This window comes from Sparus aurata, chromosome 21 (genome assembly GCF_900880675.1).
Source record: "Sparus aurata chromosome 21, fSpaAur1.1, whole genome shotgun sequence".
Lineage (NCBI taxonomy): Eukaryota > Metazoa > Chordata > Actinopteri > Spariformes > Sparidae > Sparus > Sparus aurata.
The window spans coordinates 8,230,300-8,249,878 of record NC_044207.1 but is presented as its reverse complement, the minus strand read 5'-3'; the positions used below and the strand labels follow the sequence as shown (position 1 = coordinate 8,249,878).

The window sequence follows — 19,579 nt, the reverse complement described above, 5'->3', positions numbered from 1 at the left end:
ATATAATTCAAATACTTGATGTCGTGACACAGACCTCTCGTGCCATTTGTCTTGTTTGAGACAGGTTGGAATCAAGGGAAGGAAGAAGTCACAATGTGAATGCAACAGCAAGTGATTATCATCCTTATTTCCTGTGCAGTATTTCACCTTCCAGGATGTACTACTGCATCACAACTGCATCAGCTAAAATTAAAAAGAGCATAGAGCGTATAAAGAGAGAAAACAGAGGTTCATCAGGAGAGAGGAACTTTACCTCCCAGGTTGTGTGAACGAGACCACGCGTGCTATTTGAGAAGTTTTATTTTTTCTTTTTTTTCAGCATTTCTTACAACAATACAGACGTCACAGAATACATAGTTTTACAAACACAAAGCACACCACCACCTTGGTTGCTGCTGCTGCTTCTGCCGTAAAGAGAAGGGGGGGAGGAGGGGGAGGGAAATGCTGCGGGTTTTTGGAGGTTGCCATTTCAGTCTTGGCCATCCTTCCTTTCCAGAGATTTCCCTCATCCATTAGAAGAAAACCTGCCCTCCGGGGTTGCCACATGGGGACCTTTTCGCAGCATTAGCATAATGATGGAACAATGGAAAAAGCTTTCTTTTGAGACATGTAGGGGTAAAACAAAACGTTTTCTAGACTATGATCTGAGCGTGATGTTACTCTGAACGCGAGGAGGCAGATATGGAGGTTAAAAGAAGAGGCTCAGTTGGACATTGTTGCAACTAAACAGCACTTCCATCATTCTGCTTGTTTGCAGTGTAGGAATCTCACCATTCGAGAAAACTGAAATAAGAACTTTCCTTGCTTTTTTTTTCAGGGCCCTCTGCAGAAAAATTACACCACCTAAATCTTGACCATCTAGTCTTGTGTACTTTATTATTACTTAAATTTTTTATTCCTGTACAGTCAAATAAAACTTCAACGGATCTTCGAATGATCTTTTTTTAAAAATACAGAAGGCTTATTTAAGTTCAGCCATTTTTTTCCCCAAACATCATTCCCAAACCCTTCCAACTAAAAACAGGACTTTTGATATTATATACTTCTGTGTGTGTCTGCTGATGATGTGTGTGCATGTCTGTGTACATGTATGTGTGTGTGATCTCTATGTCATTTACACCCAACATTGTAAACATACATAGAACTATATTACATGTGCTTGCACTGCATCTTGGAAGGGGAGAAATTTTGGTTTACTTCACTAGAACACCACAAAAGAGGGAAGACGGGGGGAGGGAAGGGCTGGCGAGAGGAAGAGGAGGTGGTGGAGGAAGAAGAGGAGGAGGAGGAGGAGTATCAAACTCCTTTTCAAGGTTGTGAGGTTATTCTCAGTTTGGTTGAAAGCTCAGTTTTAGTGGACAGGCCCTTTTTTAATTCTCATAAGCAACAGGGGCGTTAAGATAAGAGTTTTCTCTCTGGAATAGGGAAGGAAAAAAAAACAAACAAGAAGAAGCTTTCTGTCCAGTCTTCAGGGTAGAGCCTGTTGTCCAGCACCACTGAAATGTCAAAGAAGAGCTAGAGGAGAAAAAAGTAGTCTTTATATTCTGTATTAAGAAGTTCCTTTCGGCTCCAGCTGCATGAAGCTGCTAGGTCTCAGCAGGGCTAAGCTGAGTGTTGGGGGTCTCCATGGACACCCCGTGTTACATATACAGGAAGTCGTGTCAGTGAGGCAGAGGAAAACAAGCCTGGTGACCAGTGGGATAGCCGGTCTCTGTGTTTTCATTTTTTTTTCGTGGGTGGCCGGGCAGCTAGGCGGAGAGTCTGTGAGTGCTGCTCAGTCATTCAGTTTTATCCAGTTTTAACCTCCCCAAAGAGCCAGTGGAGTCTGAAAGACAGCCGTCTTGTCTCAGTGCGCTCTGGGAGGGTCTGGAGCCGCCGTCCCGGACCACGAGAGAGGGGAAACAACGGATGATCGACAGGGAGGGCGATGAAATCCAAGATGAGAGGAGAAATGGTCTGGTAGGACGAAGAGGCGAGTGGGGAGGGTGTGTGTGTGCTCTTTACAAGTAGACACGCCTCAGGTCTCCAGGTGAGGTGATGGTGTTGCACTGCGGGCACAGCTTCTTGTTCCCCTGTGATGGATGGAGAGACAGAGGTTAGCTTTGTAGCTAGGAAGACGAGGCTAGAGGTTAAGGTTAAAGGTCAGATTATTTAAATTCATCAAACTAAACCAAACATTTGTTGGTTCCAGCTTCTCAAATAAGTGAATAATTTGCTTTTGTCTGTTCTGCTTCATAAATGTTCTCATCCCTTCAAATTTGAAAATAAATTCAGCCTGGCTTCAATAAATTAATAAGATAATTTTTCAAGCACTGCTAGTGAATTTCACTAATCACACATGGCTACATTCAGGAACATTTGTATCTTACCCTTTTTTTTTTTTAACATGTCATAGAAACGCTGGATAAACAAGGCATGGCAGTCCAGCAGATGGTGGGAATGCAACGTTTACAGATGCCAACCACCATTAAACTCAACATAAGAAGATGGGGCCAGGCTGGGTATTTGTACATGGCAGACAACGTCTCTTGTTACCTTCATGAGTGTTGGCGGATGAGCTGTTTTTGCAATGGATTTAATATCCAAACAAGTGAGCCATGCAGGTAATGTTGTTTTTGGTGACATTCAAAAACGTCATTAGTGGAGTCTTGTGATTGGTTAATTTGCTCCATGTGAAAGTGTCATTCATCAGATCGACGTACCCAATATGTGCTTTTCCCTACAACTTTACTATTTTCATTCAAAACGCAGCTTGTTGGCATTTTTCCTGAATGTTACTACACTCTGAGTTGGGAAGTTGGGGGTAAGGATTCCCCTGAATATCGATCCCTGCTGCCATTCACACATGCACTCCATGTGTGGCTGCATGTGTCTTTACCAGTGCTTGACAGCTGGGTTAGTACTCTATCCATACCGAAAAACTCATCTGTTTTACACGAGTGGTTGAGGAATACTTAGGGTATCACCAAATGCATATGTATGTGTATGCGTAGCCGGCACAGATCTGTAACTGATAAGCCAAACTTTGTCTCGTAACTCCATCCTCCTCCCTCTGTAAATGTGAACTCGCCTCACACAGTCACCCTTCAGCCTTCTTCCACTCTCTTCCTCAGCACTGCTTTGATAGTGTGCCATCTGCAGTAAAGCAGCAGGTGATAATATGCAACACAGGGCTGACGGCGTAACAATGTTCGGACTGGGTGGTCTACACTGCTGTCCTCCACCATTCTTGTGTTGGGTGGTAACCGCTGGCTGCAGGCATGTTCCCGCCAACAGATATCACTGTGCTGGTTCTGCATTGGTCACAGATGTATGATTAAATTATAGATTATCTAAATAAGTGAAGTGGTGCATCTGGAATTAACTAGGAGAGGAAGCAATTAATTATTTATGTTATATTAGCTTACATCTATGGTGGAAGCATTGCTTATAAGTACCATAAAAAAGCTTCCATGACATTTTGCTCCTCTTCTTATGATTTATTATCATTATACATATCATACCTCCCTGAAAAGTGACCTGCAAGACATATTTCGGGAAAAAAATGACCATCACCCATCACTACAGTATGTCTTTGGTATGTGAAGAAGTTCATCAGTCCACTGTGATGTGTGTAGAGGGTGTGTAAAACACTGTGTGTGAGACATCTTACACGGGTCCACCAGAATGCAGAGATCTCATAACTGGAGGACCTGCACCTTAACAGTCCATGCAGGCCAGTACAAGTGTACAGGTTCATCTGACCCCCAGAGATTAATAGGCTTCTTTTCCTGCAAGTCACTGAATAAACTCTTTGGAGTGGGCGCAAAGACTGAGGTAGTCTGTAGGTCGAACACACACACTCAAAACCACTGACGTGGTGCAGGACTCTGACATATCTCACACCCTCCTGCTAAGAGGATTTGTGGCTCCAGACGAGTCTAAACAGTTTCAAGAGAAAAAGAAGACGAAGAAGGAAAGTTTGGAGATGAAAAAAGGGAAAAGAATGTATTTGAAAGAAGGAGGACGTGTAGAAAAGTCTGCTGATACAATACAGCTTTTACACTGTTCTTTAAGAAAAGGATTCTCCCATATATTGCTATTGTCCCCTGCATCTTACAATTGACGCATGTACGCTAGCAAGTACTAATGATCAGTCTGCTTTTGATTTCAGTGTGACTGGAAACCATGTGAATGTGTTATTGATGAGGTCTACTCCTATATTCCTGCACAGACTCATCTGTAAGACATGATATTCCTGAAGAATTTATAAAAACCTGTTAACAGTCGCAGGTTTTTATAAATTAATAAAACAGACTCTGTGACACTCAATGATACAAGACAACTATATATGTACATCTCTCACACTGTGTGAGGGAGCCCTCCTGTTTGTTTGCCCGCCTGTGAACGCTGTGTACTCTTGTTTGGTGTGGGCGGTAAGTGTGTGTGGGTGTGTGCCCGTCACGCTGCGCTCCAGCTGCCTCGCTCATTAAAGCTGTGAGGGGCTGGGCTGACGTTAACTAGATTCCCGGGCATTTACTTTGATCAGCTAGGCCCTCCCGTTTTTATAGCTGTCTCCAGGCTATGAGTTTAATGCTCCATACATTAGACCAGGGAGGGCAGCATGCGAGTGTGTGCACACACACACAGTACAGAGGTAGGCTAAATGGCAGATGGAAACAATGGGCTTCATTCAAGAATGTTGTCTAATGGTGTCTTAAACAATGAAGGAAGGAAAAAGATGAATCTCTACAAGTTATATGTAAAACATGCTGTTTGTAGCCACATGAAGCTCCTCATGAATTAGTACTAATCTTATATTGGAGTTTAAAGATCTTTAAGACGTCCCATAGACCAAGAAGAGTTTTTTTTAAAGAGGTTCACATTCAATGTGTCTAAAAACAAATATTGTTTTAATATTTGAATCCCTTCCTCTCATTACATCCATTGTTTAAATGCTTGTAGTTCACTTCACTGCCTTTGTTGCTGCACTTCTTTGCTTCTTTACAGCCACTGCAGTGATACTAGTGCTCAAAAACCCAGCAGGGCACGTTTAATCTGAAAAACGCTCAACATAAAAACCATGCAACTATTCTTAAAGCTAACATTACTTATGTTGTATTAGCGTTTACCTCAATATGGTGTTGAAGTTGACAGAATTCACGCTCATTGTAGAGGGCATTCACAACATAAACAAGTTGGCGCTTATGAGTTCACGTTTGGACCTGACTTCATACAGATTTGGTTTTTTTTGAAGAATGAAAAATGAAATATCACATGCTGAATAATGCACAGATGTGCATATGAGCATTTCATGAATGAGGCACATAGATTTTCACAATCTTTGGGTCATTAAATTCTGTCCCTCTCTGTCTGACTGGACTGTAATTATGCTGAGTGTTTTTACGATTGCATGTATAATATCAAAGGGAGCTAATGGTGGGGAACTGCTTGTTAGTAACTGTTGATGTGTTTCACAACTGACAAATGATGGTGTTTAACATAAAAAACCCAAGAGGAGAGGAGGAGGAGAGAAAAGGAAAGAAGAGGAAGAAGGGAAGACAGTGAAGTGAATTAAGTAAAGACAACAAAAAAAGAGAAAATAGGGAAACCAAAGAGGCAATATGGAGACCGTTCATCTCCCAGCAGCAGAAACACTGCGCTCCATTTACCACATTAGCACCAGCTAATTACACACTACTGAATACATTAGACTAACTAATAACCAACAAACCAACTGTGTGTGTGTGTGTGTGTGTGTGTGTGTGTGTGTGTGTGTGTGTCCACAGACTGGAGGCACTATGTAGAACTCATTGGAAGTTCGAGTTCACCACTTTATTCCAACATTTTAACAAGCCTTTTGGGGACCATTCCATCTAAGCTTTTCCCCCACTGAGAACTGGAAGTGTTTGCATTGCCTTGATTCTGTGTGTCTGCGTGTGTGTGTGTGTTGAGAGAGAACAGGTCATTTGGGGAATATTCCATTTTAGTTCCTCCCTACAGGGCACGGCCACAGAGAGAAACGCGCCGACTATGAAACGAGGCTGCAATAACTGCATGTCATGAGGAGCTGCCCGGGAGCATGGAGCAGTGTCTGTGTGCGGCAAGTGTGTGAGTTTATGCGTACCAGAGTCCTGAGCCAGCATTCTTCACAATGGACGTGCCAGCACTGGATGGAGGTGAGCGGCATCGTGTAGGAGTCCTACAAACAGAGAGAGACAGAGAGGGAGACAGAGATAGAAAGATGAAATAACACCGAAATCAAGATGACAGACACGTATCAAAACAACCAAAACAACACTTGACATTCCCTGACCGACAGCATCAGACCACTAACCATGGAACGACACAGCCAACAGCCACAGAACCACTGAGCAAGGCAGCTTGGGGGGCAACTGAACCGGCAACCTGCACACACACACAAACGCGCACAGACACGATATTGGGCAGGCAACGAGCAGAGACGGAGGGAAGCAGGCAGAGGGAGGAGAGGATGAGGGAGAAAGCCATGGATGAACCCAATCTGATGGACACTCTTTTCTTTTCCTCTCGAAAAGAACGGAGCAATGAGGGAGGAAGGGAGGGGGGAGGAAGAGGAGCGGAGGAGGGAGGGAGTGCCTTACCCTCCGTAGGGGCTGTGGGAGGAGCCTCTTTATGCCGCTGCCGTAGCCACCAATCACAAGGCCCCTGTACAGGCAGTACAGGCCGAGGGGGAGGGACTTAGGCTGCCTCTCTCCGACCTCATTGGCCAGTGGCCGGGGCCCTGGCCACGCCCCTAGGCTCTTGATCTCCACCCCTGACTGGATAGCAGGCTTCCTCTGCGGAAGGGAGGGGTGGGGGTGGGGGAGGAGGAGAGGGGGCGAAAGGTGGCAGCTAATCATAGAGGCGGGCTAGTACTGATCGCGCACACACCAACACCACAGCGCAACAAGCACGCGCACGGCCAAACACACATACCCACGCATACACAAGAGAGCGCATACAGCCTGGACAACCAATGAACACACTGCCATGAGGAAAGGCTTGAGACATCTGCTTCTTCACACTGACGCTGTTTTTATCAAATTATAACAACCGCGACCGCTGATTACTTGTTCAGGCTATCGATCTTTAGACTTACTTTCTTTACACACAACACCAGACATGTAGATTCCTTTACGCTGCATTTTAATAGCACAGTGAATATTGTTCCCTTAAGTGTATTTCGCTATCATCGAAGGGTAGCTCCTGATTTTTAAGACATCTCATTGGTTACTGCTGGGATGTGTGAGGACCTATTTATTCATTTTTTTTTCAAGTTCAGTTAATGACTGAACTGTTAAGTTAACTGTCTTCATTATCATCTGACTTCCACTGACATTGGGAACAACAGAATGCTCTAAGGTGGGAATGTGTAGTTAGGGGTCTCACAGGCACTGGTTTTGTTCTGGGTCAACTTAGACCCGTTCAGAGCATTTCAACCAAAACTTAATTGGTTCTGAACCCGAAAAACATTGGTCCCAGCTGGAACCATAATACAGCAGGTTTTCCTTGACCTGAAGTGTGAACTGAAGTGGGTGGATCATGTTCTACAGGTCCACTGTTGATGATGCATCCTTACAATGGTTCCGGCTCATAACTGGTGGAAACGAGGGTTGGATCTCCTGATGGCACCAAGGTTATACTCATAAGTCTATGAACCAGAGCTAGTTTGGTGGAAAAGGAGATGATGCTGAAATGCTTATGGCCATAAATTCATGCAACTAACAATTACTTTCACTCAGTGAATCTGCTGACTAGTCGTTTGGTGCGTCAAAGAAGACAGGAAATATTCACATTTAAGAAGCTGAAACAAAAAGTTTTTTATCTTTTCCTTAAAAAACATTTAAAATCTATATCTTGATCATTTAAACAGTTGCTGATCAATGATGTCCTTTAAAGTAGGGCTCTTACTTTATGATAAAAGCACTTGCAGAACTATCATGTTCCAGGAATGTGAACAAATCAAGGCTGAATTGCTACAATGACCAGTAGATGGAGGTAGAAATCCACTGACAAGGGCAAACCAGGCACCGAGCTCACAGAGGGACCAGGAGAAGATAAAGGCCAACTTGAGCCAACTTGGCTGCAGCTGGAGAGCACTTGTTTTCTACTTACGTACAACTACCTGAGCACTGGAAGCTTTGATCCATGCACTGTTTAAGCAAGTGAGTCATAACTCTGGAGGCTGCAGTGGAAATCTCCAGCTCCTCCTGATTGCCGACTAGTTAGAGAAAACTGATGACTTTCACATCTGACACACAGTGACAGGGAGGGAGCACAGTGACACGTTCAAGACAGACAGAGACAGATTAGATATATAGCTTGTGTGTGTGTGTGTGTGTGTCTCTGTGTGAGATAAAGTGTAAGAGCATTGTACACATATTTGTGTTTCTCTGAATGCCTGAAAAAGAGTGTGTGTGCTCGTCCACAAGATGAGCGACAGTGACAGATGAGTGGAGAAGAGCCGAGTGTCCATGGGGTAGTGAGTGATCGATCGCTGTGCCTTGCCCTCCGTGTCACCTCGGGCACCTAGCGACCTTTAGGAAGCGCAGGCGTCGGTAATTACAAGCTTTTCTCAAACACACACACACACCCACACCCACACACACACACACACACAGGATGCCGACGCTGCACTGTCCACAAGCTTGAAGGATGACAGGATGGGTGCTTGACACAAAGTGGGGGACACAAACGCTGATGGGCGGTGGAGATGAAGTCGAATCTTAAGCATCTGAAGAACATGAATATTGACAATGTCTTTCATTCTGTCTGATATTATCACGGATGAACATGTGACTTATATTATTGATCGGGGAGTCCAATCAATTACCTGCATATGCTGTAAAGCTCAGAACCATTCCTGCATTTTACAATGCCACACTCAGGTCTTTTGAACTAGGTTTGATCACGCCTGCTGCCTCATCATGAATATATATATCATGTATCTGAATATATCCTTTCTCATTTCTCATATGAAACGCCTGGATTCAAATCTGATGGTAAAACAAAATGACTTTAGCACTGGAGTCTCTTATCCAACAGCACACATTCAGTTGCAAAGCCATGCAAGAGCAAAAACCACCAGAACACAGCACCAGCACTCACACACTACTCAGACTCCAATAAACTGACGGGAATGAGAAGCATACAGTTCCTACATGCAGACTTCCAAGAGACATTCAGCACACACCACGATATGCCTAACATTCTGAAAATGCTGTCTATCTGTGACACATTATATACACTGACTGAGGTCCTGCTCAGGGGCTGAATCTGTGAAAGAGGGGAGGATCCCTAAAAAAAAATCTAAGGACCGGGCTGACCTTGCCCCTCCTCCCCAATGACATCTTCTGAGTCTATTGTAGCAAAAACATCTTATTTCAAGGCAGTTCTCATTAACTGGAAACCAAATGTATACATCAGTTGAAAATATGGACAATTCTATGTCCGACATTTGAGTTGTGATGTTTCCAGGATGTGTACATGAACCAGGCTTTTAGATTGTAAAAAGTGTCATCACTTTGACACTTTTTTGATACCATGTGTATCAAAAATCTGATATCTGCGTTCAGTCCAAGGCTACACAGATAATAACACTTTTACAAATGTGTTCAGAGAGCTTTTCTGTTGCAGTGCTTGTGTGTAACTACTTCGACGTTTGCTAGATTGAAGCTAAAACAAAGTAAAGAGCAACATCTTCAGGGTTTATGGAAAATTGACTACTACCACAAACTCTAGGCACCACCTGTCAATCTTCTAAACCATGGTCTCTCTTCTACTGCATGAAGTTTTACAAATGCTTGATTGAATGCCCTCTGACGACCACCACACTGCTCCCATTAATATTTCTTGTGCAGAGAACCAGAGAACATGAATGTGATACTCACCATGCAGATGAGACATTTGTATCGATCTCCTCTCAGTATTTGCCTCTCCAGCTCTCTGATTCGAGCCTTCAGAGCCTCCATGGTGGTAGCCGTGGACTCCTCCTCTGTTACCCTGGAGAAGAGGAACGGGAATAGACGGACATGAGACAGTGTGTAAAATGTATGTTTTTTGAAAAATTATTTTTGTAAACTGACACGAAAACCTCAGGCAAATGGCTAAATCTCTTCTTCTGTGTTTTGAACCCAACAACCAAGCAATCTTCTGTTTCAGACTTTTTGGTAGTTTCACCTTAATACTATCAGTCTCGACATATAGTTTCCACAGGTTTCCTTCACAGCCATCTGATTATTGGTGTCTTATTCCACCCATCCTTTTACTCTGACTCTACCCTTCTTTTCATCCCTTGATTTCACCTGCTTTGACTTCAGGCAAAATGTCTTGTCCTCTTTTTCTAACATCTTATGTTCACCTTTCAATCCTCTGCATCTCCTCTCTTTCTCAATCACAATTTACCCTTCTATCCTCTTGTCTTTATTTCATCCCTTCTTCATTTTCTCCACAGTCCTCCCCATCTCCCTGCCTCTAAGCGGCCCTTGATTAATGTGTAGCATGATAACAGAAAATGTGCATTTAACACTGTCCAACAGCATATGAAGCGGCCATAACTAAATCAATACAGCCGACGCACAGACCACAACGCTGCTGCTGCTGATGATTTGGCGCAGCGAGACGAGGCCGCACGAGCCAGCCAGTCTTTATTATAGCCATCCACTCGTTCTCTGGCGAGATGCAATGGCAGCGTGTGTGTGTGTGTGTGTTTATGGTGATGTGGTCATTTTGCAGCCTGATAGCTAGCTGATCTATGGTATTGATCTGGATGGGGAAGGACAAGTGGAGAGAGGGAAGGGAGGGTGTGAGCAGAAGAGAACGATAAGTGGCTGTGCTTGTGCGTGTGTGTGTGTGTGTGTGTTTCCTAGGATATGGCTTCATTTGCTGCATCCTCAAACACAGTGGCTGCAGGGAAAAGACAATGAGGATGGACTTTCTCAATTTCCCATCAAGAGCTGGCTTTCTTGTGCATCCATTTTTACTGTACACCATTTGAGTAGTTTCAGGTCTTATGCCCTATCATCAAACAAGCTCATTAAAATAAATTGAACATTTAAACTAAACTGAAGACTAAATTAAAATTAAACATTCCAGGTTTACGTGGCCATCGCCAGACGTCTTCAAACACACTGTGAAGCTTAGCAGAGAGTTCTTATGTTTGCTGGTTGGTCTAACAAATCAAGCAATAAGATATCATGAAGGATTGGGCATTTAAAATGCAAAAAATAATCGTCACATGAAACAATAATTTGATTTTTAAATATATTCTGGTTGGTTGGAGTCTTGCTTCTGGTACTGTCCAGTACAATAGTGGATCACACAATTTGTCAGGTATTATGATGAATTGGTAGGATATTGTAAGGTTTCTAACAGAGATACCTACCAGATGTCAGGCTCAGCTACAGAGCAGCATGGCTGAGGCTGGTTGGGACTTGTCTCGCTCAAGAACATTTAAGCATGCTGACTGTTTTAATAGGGACTTAAAGTCCTCTGTTTGAAGGACAGCCGCTCCTGACACTGAACCATTCTGCCACCACAGATGCAGCTGTAGATCTGCTTCCTTGATAAGGTCTCTGGGAGAAGTCGACCTGCTCTAGCTCCTCCCTGTAACCCCATCACCGCCCCATGTCTATAAAGACCTAGTTGGGACTCTGAGACTGACTCGCCACTCCATGCCCTATAAACTTCTTTACCCTCTCCTCTTATTAGTTCTGAGCTTGTAAAAAGCCATTTAGCCTTGATTAGCCTGTTAGCTTATAAAGTGTCAGTAGACTCTGGGCCGGACCGGACTGGACGGGGGGTGTCCCTCAAACAATGCTGTCTCTTTCTTTAACAGCTTCAATAAAGCCCTGTCGCTCAGTCAAGCATGAAACTCTGCCAAGGGGCTCTTTCTCTCTTGCCTGAAGTAAACAAAGATGGAAGAAGAGTTTTATTTTAAAAAAAGATTCTCCTTTTCCTCAACATCATTTGTCTCTCCTGTCTCCTCTCTGTTATCCTTTCTATCTCTACAATGAATATTCATTTAGTGTGGCTGATTTATAGAAAACCACATTTAAAAAGATGTTTAATTCCCCAATGCTATAAAAAAGGCATGTTAATCTATCTTTATGCGGCTGTGGCCATCTAAACAGGTTGATAGGGAGGTGGAGGGGGGAGTAAGAGGGGGGGGGTGGAGGTGCAGAGATTTAATGGAGGTAAAAAGGAGAACAGGATGATTTCACAGCGCAGAGGAAAGGGGAAGACAACTCTCTGGGGCTAAATTTGACACACAAAGAGATAAACAGCCCCTCAACCAGCAAGTACCACAAGTGGAAATCCTTGAATTTAAGGCCTTTATGCTATTTGTGTGTGTCACCGATTTAAGCTGGCTCAGGGGTTTTCAACCTTTTCAGTCTCGGAGCCAAAATGCAAAAATTGATGTCACTCTGGGATAGAGGCTTAGCAAACATGTCATGTAGTCTTACAGAAACAAGTTTACAGTTCAATCTGGGTTTCGACCTAAAATGTGAGGGTTTCCTGGGCTGGGAAATACATAAATGGAGCTTGCATCTCCTCAGTGAAGCAGTAAGTTTTCATCAACATGGCACCCAGTGGGATATTCACACATTTATGCTGCTTTAAAAGATGTATAGGAAACACAGATTTGATCCTGATTGGCGAGGTTGTATGAATGCAACTAAAAATGGTGTTACAACTATGTGACATGTTCTATGTCAAGATGCTGCTAAGTTTGATGGACTATAAACAAAAGGCTGTGTGTGTGTGTTAGCGTTGGGGTTTGACAGCTAAGGTAAGACTGAATTGAAGTCTGTACTCACATTAAGCTGGCTGAGACAGCAGTGACACTACAGGTTTAAATGGTAACCTAATTAAGGTCTCATAGTTCAATAGGATGAGCAGCATATACAGAAGGAAATGTGGATTAAACATCAATCTGAGACATTTAAATATTTTTACATATACACTGTGTTTTTACAAACTACAGCTTTGGAGGACAACACTACCTAGATGACAAGCACATTTTCTACATGAAAATAAAAGCTAATTAAGAGCTAAATCATTGTCAAACAATAGCCAATAGGTTCTGAGTTCATATTTTGCACAGTGCGTTTCTTGTTCTTTCCAAACACACTGTTTACCTGCATGCAACCAAACCCAAACCACATTTGTTTTTAGAGTAGAGAGCAAGTGGGAAACTTTTACTCCTAAAATTGACGTGATCTAATCAGCAGGATGGTTTCCCTTCGGACAACTCAAACAGTGGTGCTTCTTTCTCTAACAAACGATCTTTGGATTATAGATTATTATTATGGCTTGGAGAGATCTTACAAACCAGATAACAGCCAAAAGTTTGATTTTGACTGTTTTGTCAAGTTATCTTTCGTAATAAGGTATTTACATATGACCTGCCATCTGCAACGCTGGGTTTGTAAATTCTAGCAGCACAAATGTCGTCTAAAATTGAGAATTTTGCTACCTTGGATGTTTTGTACATCTCTGCTAATAAAATAAGAGCAAGGACTCCAGATATTTACTGGTATGTACTGCACATCTGTTTGCTCTGTGTTTGTTCGCGGTTGTGTGTTCTAGAGAGTTTGTGAGCACAGTGGGACGAGGCTCTGGCTCGGTAGGTTTTAACTGAAGCTGTGGCCTTGATCTGAAGGCCTGGCATCATAAAGTCTGAGGAACCAACACTGAAATACAACTTCCATTCACACAACATGCTCCTATTCCAACTTAGTTACTGCTCCACAGGGCTTTTTCAATGTGGTGTGTGTGTATGTGGTGTGTGTGTGAAAGAAAGTGAAATTGCAGTGCATTTCCATCTCTAGTCATCCCGATGGCGACAAGCAAGTAAGAAAGCCTGACAGAGACAGATAGATGGCTATGCCTCCCCTCTATTTAGCGCTCTGTCCCCAACGTGTGTGGGGCTATTTCTCATTTCATTAGTGTGTGTGTGTCTGTGTGTAGCTGAAGACCTCCACCATCCATCTCAATCAGCCCCGTGTCTTAATCTACTGTCTACCTAAATTTTGGCCTCACTCAGCTCCTCTCTAAACACGAGCACACAAAAGGATACAATTACGTCAGAATTAAGTCTAAAAACTACTTTGCCACTAAATTCTCACACACCTTGTATCCACCAGGTAGGCAAATAAATCTCGCACACGCATGTGCTGTAAAAACAGCAGCCGTAAATCCCTTTAGAGCATCATTCTCTGCTGCACCCTGTTAACTGAGGCCTTAACTACACTGACACACCATGATAAAACATTTAAGTCACTATTGATTTCCCCTGCCTCAGACAGATGTGTGTGTGTGTGTGCAGGTCTCGGATGGCAAAAGGGAAGGGGAGGGCAGCGTTTTCTAAGTGCCTGAGAAAAATTGAGACTGAGGACGGAGTAGAAAAGAGAAATGGAAAGGAGAAAGAAGGGAGAAAGAGAGAGAAATGTGGCTTAGCGATGACAATAAAAAGAAGAACCAGAGAGGAAAAGGCAGTGAGAGAGAGAATTTGTGTGTGTGCGGGGGGGGGGGGGGGGGGGATAGAAATCTAGCTTCATCACTTCCAAATTGAGGACAGATTCAATTATTTGCAGAAACCACATGGAAATCTCTCCGCATTGTTCCAGCTGGAGCACCAAATTTGGCAGCAATCGCATTGGCGGCATTGGAGGGGCCATTTATCTTGGAGGGGAAAGAGCGTCTCAGGCGTTGTACGTGTATGTGTGTGTATGTGTGAGCTCATTTATCTTGCAGGGGAATGAGCAGGGGAACGAGGACGCCCCGGGAGGCGACCAGATCATTACCCATCTGGGATCAGAGACAGAGAGAGGGAGAGATTTCACTAACGCTGCCCTGTGCAGAGTCCCACACACTGTCACACACACATGCATGCATGTGTACAATGTATCAATGTAACGAAAGGAGACAAATCTCATTTTCATTTGGGGACAGAGGGGCACAGAAGCTCCACAAATACGTGTATTTATAGCGAGCGGAGAAGAGTGAGGCAGGGAATTGTTCCAGCCAGCTGACTGCTGCTTCCACTGCAATCATTCAGCATCTTGTTGGCTCCCTTTAAATGGATACTTAGATTAAGGCATGTTCTGCTCCAGGTGCTCACTAAGACCTCAGCTAGAACATCATGTTGCCACACACACCTACATGTTGGCCATACCAAAGTCATAAGATCACATTTTGTTCAGAAATTCTGAGAATCTAAGGTAGCTCCTAGCAATGAGCTAAAGGCTGGAGAGGTTATTCCCACAATATGAAATTATAGGCATTAAATTCATTTCCAGAAATGAAATACCAAACATTAGCCTGATGTAATGTATGGTCTGTGGCAAGGAAATAAAAACTCTTGACAGCACTTTTTGCTGTCAACTGCAGCAGCTAACTGTGGAAGTGTTGGATTAATCGACAGTTTCACAAGAATTTGGAAGGGTGAAATGCATGGTGGAATATAGCCTTTACGGTTGTGGTCACTCAATTGCAGGACATCCTTCCTCCTGATATTCAGATGGTGACTTTTATTCTTAATTTTCCATCAATATTTTGGTGCAGTCTCGTGGCTTAAAGACCGAAATAAGTGGAATTTTCAACTGAAAATCTGATTTAACAACCCGCCTAAGTCTCTTTCTCACATATACACAAAATAAAACAAGGACGACCACACCACAGACAACTTACAGAACGCATCCCCTCGCTCAGCTAAAACACACACACACACACACACACACACACACCCCTCTTGCCTTGTAGTGCTATTTCTGATCAATACACTTCAAGCTGCTCTGCTTATTCACAAGTTATCCCCTGTGCTGATATTTAATATGGGGAGCACACACACTGAGTGCCGATTGATTCATTTATCGCGTTGAGCCTTCCCGGGGAACTGGTTGTAAAGCATCTGCAAAGTTATAAACATGCATAAAATCACAAGTTTAAAGATGTAAAAAGTAAGATTTTTCTTTAAATATGCATTTTAGACCAACTTTAATCAAATTCTGTTGGTAGTTTACTGCTTTGCAAGCCAACGTAGCATTGACTGTTGTTTACAGAAGGAAAAACAATGCTTTTAACATTCCAATCATTTCCACTTGAACATTTCCCCTTAGGAAATGACTGAAGAGGAAAAGGTTAAGAAACGTGAGATGAGAGTGGAGATTTTTTGGGGGTATTCTAAAAGGCACTTCAGGTGGACAAAAGAAATCACTTTAAGAAATAGGGGCTGGGATGGAAGGCAACAAGCAGACTGACCCCAGCTATGTGTGTGTGTGTGTCTGTGTGCATGCATCTGTAATCGCATGGGGCAAAAGGACAGGAGAATATGCCAGACATGCAGAAGCAACCAATCAACCAAATCCCTCTTTCTCTTTGCTCGCTTGCCCACCGACGTTTCTCTCTCACTCTCGCAATGAGCTGACCTCTATTACCTATGCAGGGGACAGGGTGTGTGGGTGTGTGTGTGTGTGTGTGTGTGTAAGAGAGAGATTGTTTACTTGTGGCAGAATATGGATGAGGAGATGGAAATGAGGGAATTACAGAGCAGTGGCCTTTCACACACAGGTTGTTCTAATGGATAGGGCAGTGTGTCTGCTTCAAGTGTGTGTGTGTGTGTGTGTGTTCTTTTGTACATGCCAATTCAGCCCTCAGCTGCAGTCATATTCAGGCCAATATGACATGACTTTTAAGAACATTTTGGGGTATTTCTGCTAAACAATGTGTCAAATCATCAGTCATGAGGCTCCCAATTGCATTTTGTCAGTTGTTCGTAGAGTGACACAGAGTAACTTATACATGCATGGCAGGCTTTTAACCGAGTCATATCTGTACACCAGGGTGAACTAACATTTGCATGTTTCCTCGCTACTGCCTTGAAACAAGTGTATGCCTGGTACCGGCTAGTGTCCACATTAATGATTCTCAAACAGCTCTGTGCTCCAAGAGAACAAGTCTGCAGCAAAAATCAACACCTGGAGAGACTCCACCTGACTCTCACAAGCACACTTAAAAAAAAGGATCCACACAAAATGCATCATTTATGACCCTCTGCAAGTTCACTCTCCCACGTAAGAAAACTCATCAGAAAGTCACAGAACCAGTGTGCGTGTGTGATCTGTCTGACACTTCAGTGGGAAAAGAGAGTCACTTTCTGTCTCACCTTTTATAACTAGATAATGACATGTTTATGCAAGTGTGGGTCCATGTATATATGGGTAACCTACTTTTCGATCTCGCTGTTTTTACAGGTGCGTGGGACGCAGGAGGAAGAGCAGGATGATGAAGGAGTGCTGGGGTCTGTCTTGCTGCTTTCTCCATTGCTCGTTGAAGGCATCTCTGTAGACAGACAACACGGTTAATGCTGGATGGTGACTTTTCTGGCTGCAATAAGCATTGACTAATTCAAGATACATAAAACAACATGAGGAGATTCAGTAAAAACATTTACTTTTTTGCAAATAATCTTTTTGGGCCTAACTGTCAAGCAATGACTAAATGAGTTAACTACTTTGGATATTTGCATTCTATACTTATTACTTATACGTATTGTTATGTTATATGTATATTTGATACAATGGTGTCTTTTTTCTGTCAATGAAAAATGTATTTGCCCCTTCTTACCGTCGCTGGCCCATTTAGAGAATTCAGGCGTTATTCTGTTTGAAGGCATCCCACCGCTGCAACAGAGACACAAACGTTGGTGTGACCAGAGCCTGAAGGGTACATTACATTTTTCTTACAGTAGTTTAGTAAGTATTCTGCTCGTCAGACAGTTTGTTAGTTGAGTCTTCATACTTGAGCACGGCTCCCCGTAGCGCCTCCCTCTCCCTGGCTTCTCCTTGGTCCTCTCCAGCTCCAGAGCAGGGGATTATATCAGCCTCGGTGTACTGGGCCTTGCCGTACTCCAATGTGTCGTCTCCGTCCACGTCTAGGTCAGCGTCGCTATCTGCCGCGCTCTCCTTGATGCTACACGTGGCAAAACCTGTTCCTGTGAAAATCAGAAATTGGATTTTCAGCAAAACTTTCATTTACAATGTAATGAGTCAATAGGAGTAAATGAAAATTGGAGTTTTATATGTAAAGAGATAGCATTGTTCATTGGTCAATGCTCGCAATTGCTATTTCTGATCAGGACGGGTGATATTTGAGAAGAAGGGCACATTTCCTGAACAAAGGATGGTATGGTTTGTTCATCAGGTAAACCAAACACCAGAAGTGACTGAATATAAACATGAACATATTTAAGTCAAACTGTACAATATATGAATTGTTTCCTTTTTATGTTTTTCCTTTCCCTGTCTGCCTCGATGTATCATAGTAAAAACCATCATTCAAAATAAACAACACTAAATCAAACTAAACATAAACCTGCAGAAGACATCATTAAGACCCCTACAAACTGTTTTTGAGGTCCTAAATTTCATTGTGAAACTTTACTTTTCCCTGAACAATTAAGGTGTTGCAGATGGAGGTAGACAAGCCAAAGAAATGGTCATAGAGAAGGAGGTGAAGAGAGAGACAGCATTTGGACATTATGCTGAACTGATGAAGAATGACGCCTCACCCATCAATCTTTGAGGGCGAGAGAGAGAGAGAAAGAGAGGCAGAGTGGGAGTGTGTGTGTGTGTGTGTGTGTGTGAGTGGCACTTCTATAAACCCAGTGATGAACGCTCAGACAAACCCTTACCGCTGCCTGACTGCTCCCTTCAGCTCCACTTAGCCACAGAGGCAGCCGTGTGTGTGTCCGTCACTTAGAGGCGTCTCCTCAGTGTTTGTTTGAGACTGTCTGTCCCTCTGTCACTTAGGCCCTGTCTCTCCAACCCCTTCAAGGTGTGTGTGTGTGTGTGTGTGCGCACGTGCCAGTGTGTGACTCTGTCTAACTGTCACTTACACCATGTCTATCTACACACAAAGCTAGGTGAGGTGTGCGTGTGTGTGTGTGTGTGTGTGTGCATGTCACTTACACCCTGACTATTCAAGCACTTGAAGGTAGACAGGTGTGTGTGTGTGTGTGTGTGTCTGTGTGCACTTGTGTTTCACTTAAGATGTGACTCTGAACCAGTCTGTGTGTGTCTACCTGTGACAGGCCTGACAGCCATCTTATTTACACCTATCCCAATTTCTACAAGCTCTCAGCTGGACTAGTGTGCTCTGTGTGTATGTGATGTGAGTGTGTGTGTGTGGGACCAGATACAAGTAAGACAGAGTTGACAGCCATCTTATTTAACCCGCTGTCTTACTATGTGTGTGTGAGTCTCCATACTTGACTTCCTATAACAGTTGGTCTGAGTGCACTGCAGCGTCACAGCACTATGCTGTCTTTGTCAAAGTGCAAATCAGCGGCTGGAGCTCGTCTCTGACGATCTTTTGGGATTTAAACATCTGCTGCTGCCTCTCCTCCCACCTGACTCTGTAATTCATTTCACTCTGACTTTTTAAAAAAAAAAAAAAAAAGAGAGGGGGGGGAGAGAGAATGAGAACGACTGAAAGCCGCTGTGATAAAACGCGCCACCAATGCTAAGCCATTTTACAACAGGCCCATGGTTTTTAGTGATCAAATAAAAAGGACCTT

The 19,579-nt window shown here is 43.3% G+C and overlaps 1 protein-coding gene across 2 annotated transcripts in view; it reads right to left on the bottom strand.

Annotated features, from left to right (window-relative positions):
• Positions 1–282: 282 nt before the first annotated feature.
• rnf220a (ring finger protein 220a) overlaps positions 283–19,579 on the bottom strand; it is a 190,641-nt gene continuing 171,344 nt past the window's right edge. For both annotated transcript variants that reach the window (XM_030402040.1, XM_030402039.1), the window contains 6 exons: positions 17,803–17,995; positions 17,629–17,684; positions 17,232–17,343; positions 9,891–10,002; positions 6,107–6,181; positions 283–2,072 (listed from right to left, as the gene is read on the bottom strand). In XM_030402040.1, coding sequence (XP_030257900.1) covers positions 2,001–2,072; positions 6,107–6,181; positions 9,891–10,002; positions 17,232–17,343; positions 17,629–17,684; positions 17,803–17,995 — 620 coding nt within the window. In that variant the 3' untranslated portion in view covers positions 283–2,000. The remainder of the gene's footprint in view (positions 2,073–6,106; positions 6,182–9,890; positions 10,003–17,231; positions 17,344–17,628; positions 17,685–17,802; positions 17,996–19,579) is intronic.